This window comes from Sciurus carolinensis, chromosome 13 (assembly GCF_902686445.1).
Source record: "Sciurus carolinensis chromosome 13, mSciCar1.2, whole genome shotgun sequence".
NCBI classification, from domain to species: Eukaryota; Metazoa; Chordata; class Mammalia; order Rodentia; family Sciuridae; genus Sciurus; species Sciurus carolinensis.
In genome coordinates this window covers 56,309,808-56,328,759 of record NC_062225.1, presented here as the reverse complement: position 1 = coordinate 56,328,759, position 18,952 = coordinate 56,309,808, and the positions used below count along the sequence as shown (strand labels likewise).

The following is an 18,952-nucleotide window of genomic DNA, read 5'->3' as shown; positions in this document are numbered from 1 at the left end:
CTATCCCTGGTCAGCAAGGCTGCCTTACCCTGAAGGAACAGATGTTGGGAAGGAGCCAACTCAGTCTCCTGGTCAACAGACACTGTGGAGACAGATACTCAAGTGAAGGAGAGCAAGACAGTTTCTCAATGGTATACGGGGTTCAGAATGAGAAAGGTGGGCATGGGGACAGAAGAGGGAGGGGGGAACGAGTCAGCCTTGACTGAGCTTGTGTTACATGCCAGACACTGTGCTAGTCCATCCACATGTGGTACGTCCTCTAATCTTCCTGACAATCTTGTGAGATCACTTCATGAGCTCTGCTACCCAACACAGAAGTTTACTTCCTCTCACAACCTGTCTCCATTGTTATTTTTTCTTTTTTCTCTCCCTTTTTTTAAAAATGTGTTCTTTAATTGTGTTCATTATAGATATGGTTTGTAAAAATAAAAGTATATAAAAGGAAATAAAAATCATATAATCTCATAACCACAATATAACCATTGCTAGTATTTAAGTGTATATGTTTCAGGTTTTGAAAATCACTTTAAATATGTGATATCACATCATCTGTGTAACCTTTAAAACAAAAAAAAATATTTTCATGTTATTAAAAATTCTAAGAGGGGCTGGGGATATAGCTCAGTTGGTAGAGTGCTTGCCTCACAAGCACAAGGCCCTGGGTTCAATCTCCAGTACCCCCCAAAAAAATAAATAAAATAAAAATTCTAAGAAAGCACCCTTTCTCTCTTCCCAGTGCCCTAGTGGAGAGACAACTAGTTTCTTAACTGTTCTCTAACTTTGGGACATTTGTTTTTCTATCTTTTGAAATTATAAATAATGGTTCAATAACATCTTTATACCAACATCTTTTGTGGTTTTTTTAATTGGGTTATTTTTATGTGATTTTAAAATAAAACATATTTGGAAGGAGAGATGATTTGAAAATCTGCTGTCTAGAGTCATCCCAGACTAAATGATTCAAGTTCTCAGAAACAAAAGAGGCAGGAAAGTCTGGTGTGAGATGTCAGGGTTCACTCACAGACCTCCCCAGGTACCAGCCGTGACTTCTATACCCTGGGTCTCAGCTTCTCTGCTGGATGGGGAGGGGATGGTGTTTCCTTGTAGGTTAAGATTAAATGGAGCCAGGCACAGTAGTTCACCTCTGTAATCCCAGCTGTTAGGGAGGCTGAGACAGGAAGATCTTGAGTTCAAAGCCAACCTTAGCAATGGGAGGCACTAAGAAACTCAGTGAGAATCTGTCTCTAAATAAAATACAAAACAGGGTGGCGATGTAGCTCAGCGGTCAAGGGCCCCTGAGTTCAATCCCCAGAACCAATAAAATAAAAGAGAAGATAAAAAAAGATTAAAAGGAAAAAGATAGTAGAAATTATTTTGAATGCCCTCACCACAAAGAAATGATAAATGTTGGGCTGGGGAGATAGCTCAGTTGGTAGAGTGCCTGCCTCGCAAGCACAAGGCCCTGGGTTCAATCCCCAGCACCACAAAAAAAAAAAAAAAAAAAAAAAAAAAAAAAAAAAAGAAATGATAAATGTTTGAAGAAATAGATATGTTTACCTTGATTTAAATATTAGACAATCTATATGTATATTACCATAGCACATGGTGCCATATCAATATGTACAATGTTGCTGATTTTCTAATTATTTTTTTAAGGATAGATCTTTAAGAGGAGTTACTGGGTCGAACAGTATAATAATGATTTTAAATAATAGTTTTATTTTTAAAATTTAAAAATAATGTTTATTATGAAAAGTTCAGAAAATATAAAAAAGAAAATAGCATTGTCTATTACCTTTCAAATTTTCATTATTAATATTTGGGGGTATTTATGTTTCAGTTTTTTTTTTCTAGTGGCATATGTATAAGTATAATAATATAGTTGCATAAAATTATGGTTATATATTATTTACAGTGTTATTTCATGCTTATCAGTAAGCATTGTATTATAAAATTATGTCATTGATTTTCTTTGAAAATATTTTTCATAGCTGTGTAATATAATTTAAACATTCTTTTACTTGGCCATTTAGATTTTTGTTTCTAAAAATTTCCTATTAGTAACTCTGTGATGAACATCTGTGAATATTAACCTTTGACCTCATCTCTGATTAGGTCAGATTTCTAGAAGTGAAATTTACTAGGTCAAAGTGTATAAGCCCTGTTAAAGTTCTTGATACAAATTGCCAAGATGAGTTCCAAAATGCATTCCTAGGAACTAAGGAGAGATTAAGATCCATCTTCCCACACCCTGGCCAATATGATTTTATAGATTGAAAACTGCAGTAGCTTTTCATAGGTGAATGTGCTTTTTTTTTTTCCATTTTTTTTCCTTTCTTTGGAACCAGGGATTGAAACCCAGGGCCTTAGCCTGCTAAACATGAGGCTACAGCCCTAGCTCGTAAATTATACCCCTAGCCGATACTTTTTCAATTTTCATTTTTCCTAGTAATGATTCTAAACATATTTTGAAATGCTATTAACTACCTGTAGTTCTTCTTTTGGAATTATCCGTTCATGAATCCCATCCACTTATTGTTTCATCTTAGCATATTTCTTGTTGTTTTGGATGAACTCTTTATATTTAAGCATATTAGCCCTTTCCCTATTATATTCATTCTTGAAGAATTTTCCCAATAAAGATTTCCCCCATTTTTATAGGTAAGGAAACCATGACTCAATGAGGGAAGTGAATCATTTAAGGTCAGCCATCTGGCAAGTGGTCTAGCTGGCCCTTGAATTCAGGTCTGACTGGCTACAGAGCTCTTGACCAGTAAAGAGAAAATAGAATGAGGAGACGGAACAGTAACACTGGCTACAGACGCCTTGTGGTGGAACTGGAGTGCGTTCTTCAGGATGACTGGAGATCAGCTGCTAGAAAGATTAGGGACACTATGGAGGAAAAGAAGGAATAAAGGGCAAGGAACCAGAGAGCCCCAAAGTGGCCTGGCCTGGGGACAGTCATGAATCTTCCTGATCATTGCCTCCAAGCTCAGGGGTATGCTTTGCTTCCCTTGCTCCTTCATTAGTCTTCTGAAGGCTGCCTCTAGCCATTTGCTCAATCCTCTCCAAATCTGTCACACATGCAGCAGTACACCCTCTGATTTGTCCTCACCACTTATTCCCATGGCTTTGAGGGAGTCCCTTGTTACTCTTGCACTGATGTTTAAGAATGGGAGGGGTTCCAAGCAGTATCTTCAGAAGAATCCAGAATCTAAGGACTTCCTTGATCATCTTTTCTTACCCAATCATGATTATGGTTATTCCAACCCTACAGTCCCAGTTGCTGATTGATAGGAATAGAAGCAGTGGTGGGGGAGAAGACTGGATTTCTAATTTCTTTAGAATGGGTACACAGGGTCTCCCAGTTACTGTATGAGTTCCTTGACACACCTGCAGCCTCTTGACGTCCACCTAACAGAGTCCTGCACCCAGATGGCTTAATAAACACCTGGGGACAAAAAAAGAGGATCATATTAAGCACCAAAGGACTTGATGCTCTTCTCTTTCCCTCAGGAAAGAAAGGGACTAAAAAATAATAATAAAGCTAGCAGCCTAATCTTATACTCCAGAGTCACAGAGGTCCCCTTTGGGACTGGGGTGGGCAGATGGCATAGGAAGGAGGAAGAGAGAGGTCCCTTATTACTTACTCTCTCCTCTGTCTCATGGCTCCATCTGGATCTGTCCTTAGGGAGTTTGGAAATGCCTAAAAATTTATCTCGGCAGTTCACTGCACCGTGGGAAATGGATGGAAACTTGTAGATTTGTGGAGGCAGGGATAGGAGGGTAGAGAGGCTACAGCGCCCATGTCTACTGGGAAGCTGAAGGGAAACTTGACCTACAGAAAAGAATGAAGAACACAGGAAACTGTAAGTATGTATATAAGTAGCTTTAAAAGAATCATCCTTCATTCCTTACTTTTTCTTTTTAGTTGCTTGAACTTCGGTTTTCTGTTGGCGCATTATTATTATATATGACAGTGGACTTCATTATCAGTTTTTAATTCCTCTAAAAGACAGTTGCCCAAAGCAGTAACAATACTAATAAGGGTGGGGCTTAAATTTAGGAACATATCTGAACATATCTGAACAAAGGATGGGGTGGTAAAAGGGAACTAGGCGGGTTTCAGTTCTTATATGTGAATTCAAGACACAGGAAGATAAATTAAGGATGCACATTGTAACCTGTTCAACAAACAGGTAAAACCAAAATTTAGCTAAAAATCAAATAGAGGAGGTAAAATGGAATATTAATTTATACTTGATTGATTGAAAAGAGTAGATAAGAAAAAGGAATCAAACAGATAAAAATAAAGGACAGCATTTAATAATTATACAGAAAGGAATTAGATGTTCTCTAAGGTCCTTTTTAGGCTTCAGTATCTGATTAGTCTGAAGCCCACTGTCTGTTCCCACTAAGGGAACTCAGTCTGAGTGAGCCAAGGATGTGGCAGAATGGGTGGGACTGAGCTTGGAGGCAATGACGGTAAGATGCACAAGAAGTCCCCAACCCTTTGTTCTTTCTCTCCTTCCTGAGCATTCTTAATCCCTTCAACAGCTGATCCCCAGTCATCCTGAAGATCAGACTCATGGTTCCTGGGTAGAGGGGACTGTACTTATGGGCTTGGATTTGCCATTGAGATTAGAGCACCAAGTTAAGGTGATGATTAGGGGTGGGGTTAAAGTTAGAGAAGTAGCCAGGCCTAGATGGAGGCCTGGTTTGGAGTGGGAGTCTGCTCTGGAGTGGCTGCTGGATTTGGTTTGTTAGCGCTCTAGGGTGGGATGGAGCTGGCCTGAGGATGGGCTGAGCCCATGGAGCTTGGCCACGTTAGGCATATTATTTCCCATTGCTAATAATCTCTTCTTCCTCCTATCTGGTCCAGGTCAGTGTAATTTCAGAACTTTTTCTCTCTCTCATCAATGCAGCGCAATATCCGATCATTCAGAAAATCTTTATTGATTACCAGCCCTGTACCAGGTCCCATACTAGGTACCAGGGATGGAACTCGAACAAAACAAAGTACCTGACCCCGTGGAGCTGATGATCTACTGGTGAGAGATAGGAAACACAACATGTCAACAATAGATGCCTGCAAGAACCAGACATCTTGAGGCCTGGGGAGACCTGGAGGAGGAGACAGGCTGAGAAAAGCAAGCGGGGGAGGGGCAGCCTGGGGAAGCCTGAAGATGGGGGGCATGAAGGCAGCATGGAGGCTGTACACCAGGAAGTGACGTGTTCTCATTCGAGGTCAAGCCACTCTGACAACTCTGGACACTCTGTAGAGAAGAGCCTGTAACAGTGACCAGAGCAAACCAAACAAAAGAAAACAATGGACTAATAGATAAGAACCCTGGATCCCTCAGTAAGCTTTGAGATCTTGGATTCCTCTCTTAGTCTAATCTATCTGCAGGTTATCTAGCTGTAAGCTACCATTAGGAATATCTATGCTACTTATGTCATAGAGACACGGTGGGAATCCGTGACAGAAAGTTTAAAAAGTTGCTTTTACAGAACAAAGGGCTATACAAAGGCAAAGGTTGTGTTTATCTACTCTCCTCCTCTGCGTACTGGACACTTGTTAAACTCAATTGACTAAGTGGGGTCTGTATGAAAATAGTTTGAGTTAATGTTCTCTATGAACACTGTGGCTTCTGAGACATCACTCACATGGTGACTGGTTAGCTAATTTGGTTAATGAAGCCAAACTCAACAGTGAAAACCCAGTGCCAGTCAGATCCTTTCCCTCAGTTCCCAGGCCAGGGACAACTTTTAATGGGTTGTTGCCGATCACCACCAGCCCCACTGAGTGAGTTGGGATCCCTCCCTGTGGCTCCCCACCGTGGAGAGCCACAGCTAGGATCAGAGACTTGTTTCAACCCTGGCCCTGCTCCCAAGTTGTCTCACTTTGCCCAGGCAGTGGAGAAGGAGGGGAGTGTGGGCTCAGAAAAAACCCTGGGGAGATGTTCAAGTATTAATTGTGTTGTGGTTGCAGAGGGACAACTATTCCTGTTGTCAGGGGATTGAGAAATAAAGCCTGTGGCACATCAAGAGAGGTCATAGGGTTGAATGTTCCTCCAGCAATATGTCACCTGTGCCCAACCCTATCCCTGCAGGCCTGATCTGAATGGTTCATCACACACATGTACAAAGCAAAACAAGAGCAACAAAAATGCAAGAAGCCAAAAACTGGGCTGGGGATGTAGTTCAGTGGTAGAGGGCTCGCCTGGTTTGGGAGCTCTGGGTTTGATCCCTAGCACTGAAAAATAAAAAAGAAAAAAGGAAGAAAAGTAAAAAGCAATAATAACTATCCGCAAGTGCACATTGGGTAGTAGTAAGTGATTCGGGGTCAAAAGCATTATATGCTTTAAAACTCACTGGATCCTCACAGCATCATTCTGAAGTGATAACTTCATCCCCATTTTACAGACAAAGAAACTGATACTAAGAGAACTTAATGGATGTGTCCAAGGTTATAAGTTGAATTACAGAACTAGGAGTCCGTCTAGGTCAGTCTAATGCCAAGAGTGTGGGCTCCCCAGTCTTCAGTTTACTGTCCTAAAATATTTGTTGTACCTCTCTCTTTCCATGAAGGAAAGAGCTCCAGACAACCTGGAAACTTCTCAAGCCAGAGTTGACTGAGGACACAAGTTCCATTTCTGAGGCTACTTTCTTATTCCACCATCCGAAGACAAAGTGATCAGTTAGCCAGCAAATATGAATTAAAGGACTGTGGGAGAGGTCTGGCGGGGCAGGCCAGAGGCACGCATCCCTGCAAATAATCCAAGAGCAAGACCCAGCCATGTCTGTGTCCAGTTGGGAGGCAGTGATGGCCACTGAGGAGGAGCTGACCAGAGGTTGGGAGTGAAATAGAGTCAACAGCTGGTGGGGGGCATGCCATGGCTCAGCTGCCACCAAGGGGAACTTCTTCCCATCCTGGGCCCTGGATCTCAGCGCCTGGACCCTTCTTGAGCACAGGAGAAGCCCAGCCCAGGGCCACAGGTCGTGCCCCGCAGAGCCTGCGCCCGCATACCAGGCTTGCCCTGGTGAGCCAGGCACACACCACACGGCTCCTGTTCGCTTCTCCTCCAGAGCTGATGATTGGATGAGTGACCCTGGTGGCTCAGGGCCTCGAGGCAATGATTGGACTGGGAGAAGGGTTTTTCTCCTATATGAGAGAAGGTCATTGGAGAAAAGGGAAAAATCACTGGGAAGAGCAGATTATTATGGAAGGACTGGCGAGGGAGGCAGCTCAGTGCAGTGCCCCCTCATGGTGGGGCTGGGCTGACAGTTCCTCTGGGGTCACAAGGTGACTGGGTGTGGGGTAGGCAGAAGGGAGGGCAGAAAAACCTGCCCTTCCTGTCAGCTGAGCCTCCCTGCCTGTCTCTCAACATTATTTTAAAAGCATAACCAGAGGCTTACCGTGCCCCCACCCATGGGCTGAGAGGGAAGAGCAGAGAGATCACGGGACAGCCCTACCCAAGCAGGTGGGAAGGCCAAGAACGGGCCTCCCCTCCAAAAGGAGGCTGAGGCAGCAGTGACAAAGAGTGTAAGAGGGGTCTTTCCTAAAACTTAGAAAATGCTTTTGAATTTTAATATGAAGTGGTTTAAAATAAAAACTTTCAAAATGTACTGTACTTGTACTACCTTAATGTACAAGATTTAGGGTTTGCTTTTTTCAGTTCCTTCTGAGACTATTTTATCTTGCTCACACAGTCCCTTTGAAAGCCCATTAGTGTAAGAAACACTGTGACATTAGTGATCGGACATTAATAATCACATTTGTATTACATTTGGTTAGGTGTTGTACTTAATCGTTTCCCTAAGTCTATGGGGGGGTAAAACGATGACAATTCCCACCTTGCAGCTGAGAAAGCCCGGACTTGGAGATGTCAGTCAGATGGGTGGAGACTTGAACCTGAGTTCCAGTCCTAAGAAGAGGAGACCAGAAATTGGGCTCTAGGCTTTCGACTCCAAACTCTGCCCCAGTCAGTGCTCAGCAGCACCCTTATGCATGGACTTCTAGGCCCAAAGGAAAAAAGGACAGTGTTTAAACTGTCTCCTGCCCTGGGTCCTTCCCAGCCCGGCACACCTGAGTCCACACAGACCCAGTTCAGTTCAGTTCAAGCCTTTATATTTGTATTGGGCTTTCCAGTTGTCCCATTCCAGGTCTCATCCACTTCTCCTTGTGGGAAGACTTCCTTTAATTTGTGAGAAAGATTAGTTTAGGAACAAATGGGAAGTGAAATCTTTTCACCTGGCACCTTCTCTGCCATACCTCTAGCATTCCTCAACCCCCATCCAGTCTAGTGCCACTTCAAGGCCCAGCTCAGTGCTGAGTTTTTTGTTACTGGCCTTAGGGACTTCAGGCCACTGAAGCTGACTTGGAGCCTAATGCCCAGCACATCTTTCCCTTTAGTTTTCAACAGTCCAGCCAGACCCTTAGGGCAGAGCCCCATGAATTCTGTCTCTCACACAAAGACAGCAATGGAAATGGTCTTATCTCTGTGATTTCCATGGTTATGAAAAGTTGGGTCACTGAAACCTTTAAATTAACTGGAAACTTCTGGAGGAAAGCAAAAAGATAGTCACTGGGAGTGCGGAATGGAGAAAGAGAAAGGAAGAGTGGAGAAGAAAAAGAGAATGGGGAAAAGGCGATGGCCTAGCGTGAGAAATTTAGTGGACTCCCACTGAGGTCCACTCTGGCCAGTTCTAGGGAAGTCTCCCCTGCTGCCCGTGTCTACAAATAATCCCCAAGTTGGACTGTGGAAAACAGTTTGATTTGCCTTTGACTCTACTTAACATCCCCAAGACACCATGGTCACCTCAGCCACCTGCCTATATTTCTAGGGCCGCACATACCAACCAATATTCCCTCCATCTTCAAGATAGCAATAAATGGCTCTTTACTCAGAGAGGAGTCTGTGCTAGGAGAGTCTGGAACTCATAGGAATTTTACTCTGATGCTAATGTTTACTGTGAAAAATTTTGGTTTAAAAAAACTTTGGTTTGTTTTCAAAAAATGTGCTGAAATAGAAGATAAAACTTTCTTGCAAAGGACTAGAGGAGGGTTCCTGGTAAACTGAGTCAAGGGCTGCACAGGTCAAGGCCATCTTTCTTCCAATCACAGAATCTGCTAGAGTTTGCAGAGCATGCTCATTGTTGCACCTTGGTGACACTGCCATCATGACAGCCACTTAATTATTGATAACAAACTCAAGGTGGGAAAGCTGAAATGTCAGACCGAAAAAAAAAAGATGAGGGCGAATCCCATTTGTATCCTACACAGGTGTGACCACCATCCTTAGGACATGCTGTGGCAACGGGCTCAGGTGTTCTAACCACTGCACAAACCAGCAAGAGTTGAAAATCTAAGATGGACAATAGTAACTAACTCTGAGAAAGGTTTGAGTTGCCTCTGTATGTGTTGCCCATGGTTTTGAGACCTAAAAGAAAAGACTCAGTTCCTACTCTTGGCCCAGAATGCTCTTCCTCCCTTTCTTCAACTAGAAAACTCCTGGTCACCCTTCAAGATCCAACTGCAATGTCACCTTTTCTAGAAGCCTTCCCTAATATCTCCTCCCTCCCTCTCCTGTTCCCAGGCAGAGTCATTTCCCATCCTGAGTTCCCAGAAAAACAGGATTTGAACTTCTGAGTTATAGTATTGTATCTGTATAGAAGCCTGTCTCCCAACGGTGGGCTGTGAGCTTCAGAGAGCAGGGCTATGTGTCACTTACCTTTCTAAGCCAGGTTTCGACCACATCAATGAGTATAGGCTGAACACTCAGTAAATGTTGAAGAATAGAAGAATGAAAGCATAAGATGAATTAAAGATTTTAATGCATGTAGTCAAAGGGGATGTAGTCCAAGTGCAAAGGAATTGGAAGGAGAATTCAGAAGGTGCATTGTGTCAACACTATCATTTTATTACTTTTTAAATGAGCTGTCTACTCTTAACAGATAAATTTAGTTTGGAATTTTCTGTGTTTTTTTTTTCCTAGCTTGTAATTATGACCTGAATTTTTTTTTTAAAACTCGGCATCTGAGCTTCTGTCTGTAATACTCTGATATGTAATGAACTCTGGGCTCTGTCTTAGAGTCATCTACTTAGAGCTTTACCACTAGCGTGTTTTTAGGCACAAAGGCATTTCTCCTCTATAATTTACCATTTGATCAGAACCCATTTTAATTTAGCCTATGATAGAAATAATTAGAGGAGTTAATGTGCTATGATATAAAATTAACAATTAAGATAGGGCAAGTCAGGACCCACTATCTAAAGGTTTTAGAATATGTCTGTGTCTCATCTTCCTTCCACTTTGGTGCTTCTTTTTTGTTTTGTTTTGGGTGCTAGGGACGGAACCCAGGGTCTTGCATGTACTAGGCAAGCACTCTACCACTGAGCTACACCCCTAGACCTGGGGTAATCATTGAGCACACTGCGCTGCTAACCTTGCCACCCCAGATTCATCTGGAGACCAAGGGAAAATCCTGAAGTTTAAAATATTAAGTATTTACAGGCACATTCTCAGCCTTGCATCCCTGGTTTTCTTCAAAGGGCCAAGACAGGTAAGCATTCAAGAGAAATGCAAAGCTTACAATGAGGTTTGCCTGGGAACCTCTTTCTTGGCTTGGCGCCTGGGAAGGATATGAGTATGCATGTGCCTGTAGGTGCCAGTGCACTGGGGGGCATGCCCACATATGCTTCAGATGTTCCCTTGTATCTCTCCCCTCCAACTCCAGCACCTCCAAAGGACCCAGTTTTAGTCCCCAGAGTGATGCAAATATAAAAGCCCCTTACATAGTCACTGGAAATCATAAAGGAGCTAATATTTTAATAATATTTTATTTATTAAAATAATGTTATTATTTTTATTTATTAAAATAATATTATTATTTTAATAAATAATATTTATTATTTGTGTATAATAACGCATTGTATGCCAACTGCCCTCCTAGGTGTCAAGGCTGCCAAGATACTTCTCCACCTAGCAACTCTACCCCTGCCCCACTGTTAGCCTGCCTGGGTGCCCTGGGGTAAGGGAGAGAAAATAATGGGTAGAAAATGTCTTTCTCTTCCTTTCTCCATTCTCTTTCTCTCTCTCATCTTTCTTTTTTATTTCATTTTTTTATTTGTTCTAATTTGTTGTACATGACAGTAGAATGCATTTATATGTTTTGATACATCATATATAAATGAAGTGTAATCTCTCCTTTTTCTGATTATACATATTGTGGGATCACATTGGTCATGTAATCATACATGTACACGAGGTAATAATGTCTGTTTCACTCTACTATCATTCCTTCCCCATACCCCTTTCCCTTCCTTCGCTCCCCTCTACCTAATATAAAGTAACTCTATTCTTCCCTATCCTCCCACTTATTGGGAATAAGCATCTGCATATCAGACAAAACATTTGGTCTTTGGTTTTTTGGGTTTGGCTTATTTCCCTTAGCATAGTATTATCTAACTTCATCCATTTACTAGCAAATGCTATAATTTCATTCTTCTTTAAAGCTGAGTAATATTCCATCATATATATATATATATATATATATATATATATATATATATATGACATTTTCTTTACCCATTCATCTGTTGAAGGGCATCTAGTTTGGTTCCATATTTTAGCTATTGTGAATTGAGCTGCTATAAACAATGATGTGGCTGTGTCACTGTAGTATGTACCTTTCTTTCTTAGCACAGGTACACTTTCTCTTCAATTTTATCTGGCTGTAGCAGGTGCTTTCTTCTTTGGTATCTTTGTGAGATTCTTGCAGTCCCTCCAGAAGGGCCTCTCCTTCAGCTGCCACTTATGATCCCCTCTCAACTTGTGCCTCCCGTGGTACCTCTACCTTTTTCTGCTGGGATGACCTTGAAGACATTCACGTGGATAGGACCCCTTTAAAGGCCCCAGGTGGTTATTCTTCTTGTAGATTCCACATCTGGTCCCTGGATGTCATGCACCACATTGAACTTTGAAATTACTGCTCATATCTCCCCTCAGGAATGAAGGACATATCCCCCCAGATGCTGTCACCCAAGGTCACACCCTTCCCTCAAGTTAGTCAGCACCAATGACTGATCAATGTAGGGGCAGAAAAAGTCCTTCACTCCCTCCCAGGGACAAATCTGAAGAGCCATTCCAACCTCAGATTTCCCTGGGGGTTGGATGAGGACTTTGTTGAGGCTGCCTGGAAGTTCTGCTTCTCCCCTGCCCAGTTTTGCTTCCTCCCCATCTCCTCCAGGTGCTAACGCAAAAACACAACCTAACAAACCTCCCATATGCTAATCTTGCCCCTCAGGGTCAGATTCTGGGGACTCTAACTTGCCACATGTCCTATCGCATGATAGAGGCAATGGGAAGTTAACTTCCAGATGCAGCTCTCCATTCAGCCACCATAGGCCACTTAAGCCAGGCTTTTAACCCAGGTGGGGGTGATCTCCTTCATCTCTCAAGTGCCAGGGACAAGTATCAATCAGGTTTTCTACACAGTCTCCTGTGAGCCCCAGGCACTGACCTTAGAGAGAAGTGTAAGAAGGTTCCATCCATAGTATAGGAAAGGGCTGTTCATGAGTTGATAACTCTATCCTAGAACCAACTTCTAGTCATTCCATGCCCTCTCCTGAGGTGGACACTGGGTAGAGGAAGCATGCAAAACCATTTTCAGAAAGCACTTTCTTGGGCTGGGGAGATAGCTCAGTTGGTAGATTGCTTGCCTTGTAAGCACAAGGCCCTGGGTTCGATCCCCAGCACCGCAAAAAAAAAAAAAAAAAAAAAAAGAAAGCACTTTCTTGTGTTGTGCATTTTGGAAGTGGGTGTAGTTAGTACCTATTGTCTTGGGACCTCACTTGAAACTGAGACAGAAGAGTTCCCTTATAATACCTACGATAGGCCAAAGCCACTCCACTGGCTGGGATAGATATTGCTGACCCTCTCTCAGTGCCAATCTTAGTCATCCAAGTTTCAGAGCAGAGTCTGAAGGCCAATGTCGTTATTTTTAGTGACAGAGTACCCTCTTTTCTACTCATGCCTTCTTCCAAGGTGGGGCTAACATGTCCTTTCCATCAGCCATTCCTCTCACATGGGTGATATTTTATCACCTCAGAAGTCACACCCACCAGCCTGGCAGCCTGGTCAGTCCAAGTGAGACTTCTCTGGGTCCTAGAGGTGGACATGACTGGGACTCTGGAATTTTCACTTGCTCCACTCTCCCTCCCCACCAAATTCTTGCCATGCCTATTGTTTAGACTCTGTGATTTTGCTCTTAATTTTCATATTTAAAAATTTTTTAAGACCAGAAAACCAGACTTAGTTATATGTGTATTTGCCAATTTAAATGTAATTCATGGAAGACAAAGGAATCATTACCACTTAAAAATGCCTGTTGATATCAGAAGCCTTAAATGAGTAAATTTGAATTCACAACCTGGGAAATGCAGTGTGTTCGACTGGACTGTGTCCTCCTGGGGGAAAGGGAAGTCCCTAGCACTCTCTTCTAACAGACTGATGCCTCATGTTTTCCTCTAGGCAGCTCAGAAATGGTGGTCATGGATCAATGGCTCCCTGCACTATTGGTTGAATGAATTATAAACTTAAGACCTTTCATTGGTAAAACCTCATCCTTAGACCTAGCAATGGAAAACATTATTCTCTAAACCCCTTGATAATCCAAGTGTGAGGGATGGAGAAGCCAGGGTTAATTATAACTGAATACTTATCAATAAGCACTTAGGCATTCCAGTAGAAAACACTTTGGCCTTTTGTCAATAAAAATCACAGGACTCCTTTTGAAAGATGACGAATTCTGGATTTGTGGAACCCAAAGTGACAATGTGTAATAGTAGATGTAGCCTCTATGGGTGAAATGATCTCATGGCTTTGGCCTAAGCCAAGCACAGAAAGTATGGTTTTTTTGTTTTGTTTTGTTTTGTTTTGTTTTTTTGCAGTGCTGGGGATCGAACCCAGGGCCCTGTGCTTGTAAGGCAAGCACTTTACCAACTGAGCTATCTCCCCAGCCCCAAAAATATGGTTTTCTGGTCCTGGAGTTCAGGGTCAGAAAGTGTGGGATCAGATTTTGTAAAATTACAAAAGGGGTTGGTTTTGTTTGAATGGAGTAACAGGTGAAGGAAGAGGTGACTCAGAAAAGACTTTAAAATATGAGGAGCTGCGGCCTCTGCCAGATGGTCTTTTCTTCCATCTCTGCTCTCCCTACCCCCAAATTAACTATGGCCAGATGAGGGTCATATGGGTAGTATACAAGATAATGTATGCATATGACAGGGACAAGTGCACTTGCAAGACTCTGAGAGTGTCTCCTTCAATCTTGAACTCCAAAGACCTCTCTTGCCTCTTCTTGATCCCACTGTGACAATGTATTGAAAGTTGGCAAGGACTAATGAAATATCTCAGCATTCCAACCTCTTCTGATAAATCCCACCCATTCCAACCTGATCTCCAACCTCATCCTGGATCAATTTCTTTGATAAGGACTACTGACACCATCTTTCTTTCACCTGAGTGTTGCATCCTAAGTGCCTGCTCTTGTTTGTAAGTTAACTCCTTCTCTCTAGTTCATCCTTCTAATAGAATACTTTACAAAGAGAGGGAACTAAATATCCATTCTCGTCCCTTGTTAAAACAAGTAGTTTCAGGTAATTCTCTTGGGGTCACAGCTTTTGTCCCAGAGCAGTGCAGTAGGGAGTTGTTAAGACAGGTAGGGAGATGAGCAATTTGCTCCCCTTTTAAGCACCTTGGGAGCTTTGATTATTGGTGCCCTTTGCTGCCCTCTGTAGCCCTAACATCAGTGTCTCTAGAGACACCCTTCCAAATGTGGGACTCCAGGTCCTCTACCCCATCATCTTTCAAAGCTCTTTTCTTTTAGTTTTTCATGGGCTCTAAAAATTAAAGGAAGTCTGCATCTGGTTCACCCTCTGTTTCTTCTTCTAAAGGTTGTTTAAATGAATCCTGGAAGAAATCTTGAGAGGTCATTTGGCCATTCAACTCTACTCTAATCAAGGCTGGGTCTAATCCTTTGGGGAATTATCTAGGGCTTTTGGTGAATCTGTCAGACACTGCCAAAATCCCAGACCTTCAAAGCTATTCACAGAATTCCTACCAAAAAAAAAAAAATGTCTTCTTGTTTATCTTAGCTTGGGGACCTTTCACTTATAGGGCAAAATCCCAATTTCACAGGCTGGCCATGAAGAAGGAGCTATGTTAATGTGGTTGGTATGCTCTTGAGTGACCCTTTACTTTTCTTCTCTTTCTTCTTCTGGTTTTTGTTTTGTTGTTTGTTTGTTTGTTCTTTGTGCTGGGGATTGAACCCAGGCCTCACACATGCTAAGCGGACCTTGAATCCTACTTTTCCTCTTAAAAAAAAAATAATTGCAAAAGCTCATTTTATAACCTCGACCCTACTGAAATGTCCCATATGAGATGGAGGTGTTGTTTTGGGACCTGACAAACACAGTCCAGGACTCAGTGTCTCCAGTGCAGAATAACCTGGAAGTGCCAAGATGCTGGCTTCTTTTTGTCCCCTGCGGCTCCCATTCCAAGTGTTAAGTTTATAGTCTATTAGAAATATGTCTACCAACTTGAAATTCTCATTAAAAGAAATAAACGTGTCTGCTAGGATTGGCAGGCTGGAGAAGCCCTGAAGGAATTCACTCACCAGTATCCCAGAAAATGTGCAATCTTCAAATTCACCATTAGGCATGCTTTTTGACTTCTAAGTCTATATACCTAGTTCTCAGCAGCTGTAGGAAAATGAGAAAATATTTCTGGTTTCCAAACTATCTGTAGCCTCCCAACCCTCTCCATTCTGCTTTCTGATGCCTTTTGAAGGCTCCTGAAAGTGTTCTCTTCCGGTGTAGAAGGCGCGTGGGGGGAAGGGGAAAATACGCGCTGAAACAAACCTGTTTCCCCCAGATCCTTTCTGCACATGATTCTAAAATAAAATGTTGCCAGAGGCCGAACGGAGAGGTATAGCAAGGGTTCGGGCCCCAGAGCGTACCAGTTCTTGGGCCCTTGCTTTCTCTTCAACTCACTACTATAAGTCCCTTTGGCCCTTCTCCAGGTTTCATAAATTAAGGGCCTCCCCTGTTCCTTCCTGAGATTTCCCAGCTAGATCACACAACATAGGTAGGGAATGGGGAGAATCTAAGTGCAGGGCAGAGGTTCGCACAGCACAGATCCTAGGCAGTATTCAAAGCGCAGGTGGAAAATCCCTACGCTCTATACAGCGACTACGGGAGCCCTTAGATCCACGATTTCCCAACACTGTAGCTTTCACCTTCCTAGGATTTATTGAATCTTCCGAGAACTAGAACGCAGATCTGCGATCCAGAGATTTGAGGACATGCGGCTGTCACCCCAAGATCATTCTGGGAAACCAATTCTGAACTCATCGGAACTTGCGTGACGATGGGGCCGGCCGGGGGATGTTGAGGAAAAAGGGCCACAGGCCAGATGGCCCGAAGGCCTTCCTCTCTCGCATCCCAGAACAATCCCACAAACGACCTGAAGGAAGTATAGGGTAGGTGCAAGCCCTACTTCCATTTAATTGCACTGTTGTTTCTCTTAGACCTATTTCCCTGTCTCTCCTCTCACAAGGCAAGGTTAACGGCGTTCCACCAAAAAGTGTGCATCGCCCAGTCAACGAAGCGCCACGGCAGGGGTCCTCAAATTATTCCCACCCGCTGCAAGAGCCACACAGCTGGGCTAGGGACGCGGAAGCGAAGCACAAAGGGGGAGCGCTGCAAGGTCCAGTTGCGCGCGGGATCCCCAAAGCCCGAGGTCCCGTCCTCGTCCCAAGGGCACCGCGCGGTGGCGAGGACATCTGCACCATGGCACACTCCCGCCGTCGCAGCACTTCCACGGAGCTCCTTACTGCCACTCAGCCCCTCACAAACTTGCCTCCTCGGAGAGAAGTGCCCGGAGGCTATCCGCCACCGGGGGAACCTCAAAAACAACTCGCAAAACCACTGAGCTGCGGCGGCGCTGGCCCGCGGAAGCCGAGCAAAGCGCGGGGGCAGGGGGCGGGCCCGGGTCAGGGCAGAGGCTGCGGCCGCGACTCCCCATTGGCCTGGACGCAGTGGGAAGCCCGGGCGCGCGGCCGGCGCGGGCGGGGCCTGCCAGCGCGCACCCGCCCCCTGCGCTCGCGCCCCTTGCACCCTCCCCCGCGCGGGCCACCCGAGTTTTTAAAGTGGGCTGGCAGCTGCGGGAGCCCGACATTCGGGAGCGGCCAGCTGCACAGCTCCGGCGCCCGCTGCGCTCCGCCCCAGCTCTTCTGAGGCGGCCGTACAATCCTCGGCAGTGTCCTGAGACTGTATGGTCATCTCAGCAGCCGCGCCCGCCTGGTCCCAGACTCCTACCAACTCCCTCCGATCGAGCCACTTTTTTTTTTTTTTTTTTTTTTTTTTTTTTTTTTAAACTCAGAAAAGTGCCTCTTGTTCAAGGGGAAAAGGAACTTTGATTCTCTTCTCGTTGCTCTCTTTTTGAGTCTGACAACCTCCTCCCACTCCTTTCGCTGACTCCGCCTCCTCGTGCAGGTTCCTCCCTGTCACCTCTCTCCACCCCTCCCCCGCACCTAGCCAGACGCCCGCAAACTTCCACCTGACTGTGCGGGACGCTTGGACCTGCGAGCACCAAGGACCTTTCATACCCGCCCTGGTCTCAGGAAGCGAACGAGGACCGCCGGGAAGGCAGTGGTTACAGCCCCTTCCAACCGGGAAGCCCAGGTGCTCGACGTCTCGAAGAGCCATAGCCACAATGACAGCTGACAAGGAGAAGAAAAGGTAAGCGGGCGTCAGATTCAGCGTAGAAGCTGGGCAGAGGCAATGGCCGAACTGCGGCGAGTTTGGCGCTACCGGGAGCGATTGGGAGAGGCGTGCAGAAAGTCTTCGGGTCAGAGAATCGACCTGGAGGGTTTTGAGCTGGAGAGCAGGTGTCGGGTTTGGGGACCTTCGTTTCATACTGAAGTTTTGTGGTCTGAAAGAATCGCGAATCCGTGCGTACACTGAGACCAAGAGACCCAGGAAGATGACCCTGGAGGTCGAGGGTGCTCCCGCGGCGCCTACCAAATCTCAGGTCCCGGGGCACCAAACTACCGCGGCCAGCTGGTTGAACTGCTTCTGGGTTGATGCCTTCGATTTTCCCCAGTCTTACATGTGGGGGCAGCAGCCACGCCTCCTCTTTTTACCTCCAGACCCCAGGTCCTTCCAAAAGCTCTCCTATGCTTTCATGGAGCCCCAAACTGGTAAGGAGGTGGAAGGCGGAGTGAGAGGAGGGACGTGCCCCAGCAGAGAGGGCCAAGTTCCCAGGCTCTAGACGCCACTGAAACTTGTAAAGCCCCTTTTCCTTCAGCCTGCATCTCGATTCCGCAGGAGAGTGCGTAGTGACCTGGATTGCCCTGCGGGGGCAGGTGTCTTAATGTGCAGGGAGGGAATGGCGACACTGGGTGTCTGGCTCCTAAGAGGACAGAGAAGGGCAGCCACCAATGGCCCTCTCCAGCCTTTCCGCACTGGGTGAGAGGCAACTCTGGCCAATTCTCGCTACCCTCCCACCTTCTCGGGTCAGCACTGTGTCCCGCGGGACTGGGCTTCTCCGAGCGAGGGTTGGAGTGCACTGCTTCGCCGCTCAGATGTGGGTTCTGCCTTACCTCCCGCAAATGTAGGTGGCTGCCGCCTGGCTCCTTACTCCAGTCTCCACCCGCGCTGCCCCAGTGGGCTGGAGCTTCCCTTCCCCGCGCTTGACAGCGCTGGGCTGCGGGTGAAGCCACAGAAGACCAGCGGCTGGGGGGTGGTGAGGGACCCCGAGCTAAGAAGGGGAGAGCCTGACTGACCCGGAGGGCTCTGTACTGGAGCGGATTTGCTCTTTTCCGATGCCACTTTGGGACCCGAGCCAGAAACAGTGTATCCTCCGGTCGAAAGCGGCGGCTCCCACCT

General features: G+C 45.1%; 1 protein-coding gene and 1 non-coding gene across 2 annotated transcripts in view; both read left to right on the top strand.

Annotated features, from left to right (window-relative positions):
- Positions 1-610: 610 nt before the first annotated feature.
- Trnav-cac (transfer RNA valine (anticodon CAC)) lies at positions 611-683 on the top strand. Its single transcript has one exon. It is a non-coding gene; the product is annotated as a tRNA-Val (tRNA).
- A 16,748-nt stretch (positions 684-17,431) lies between these two features.
- Epas1 (endothelial PAS domain protein 1) overlaps positions 17,432-18,952 on the top strand; it is an 83,536-nt gene continuing 82,015 nt past the window's right edge. The window contains exon 1 of the mRNA XM_047522981.1: positions 17,432-17,803. Within this exon, the coding sequence (XP_047378937.1) occupies positions 17,778-17,803 (26 nt within the window). The 5' untranslated portion in view covers positions 17,432-17,777. The remainder of the gene's footprint in view (positions 17,804-18,952) is intronic.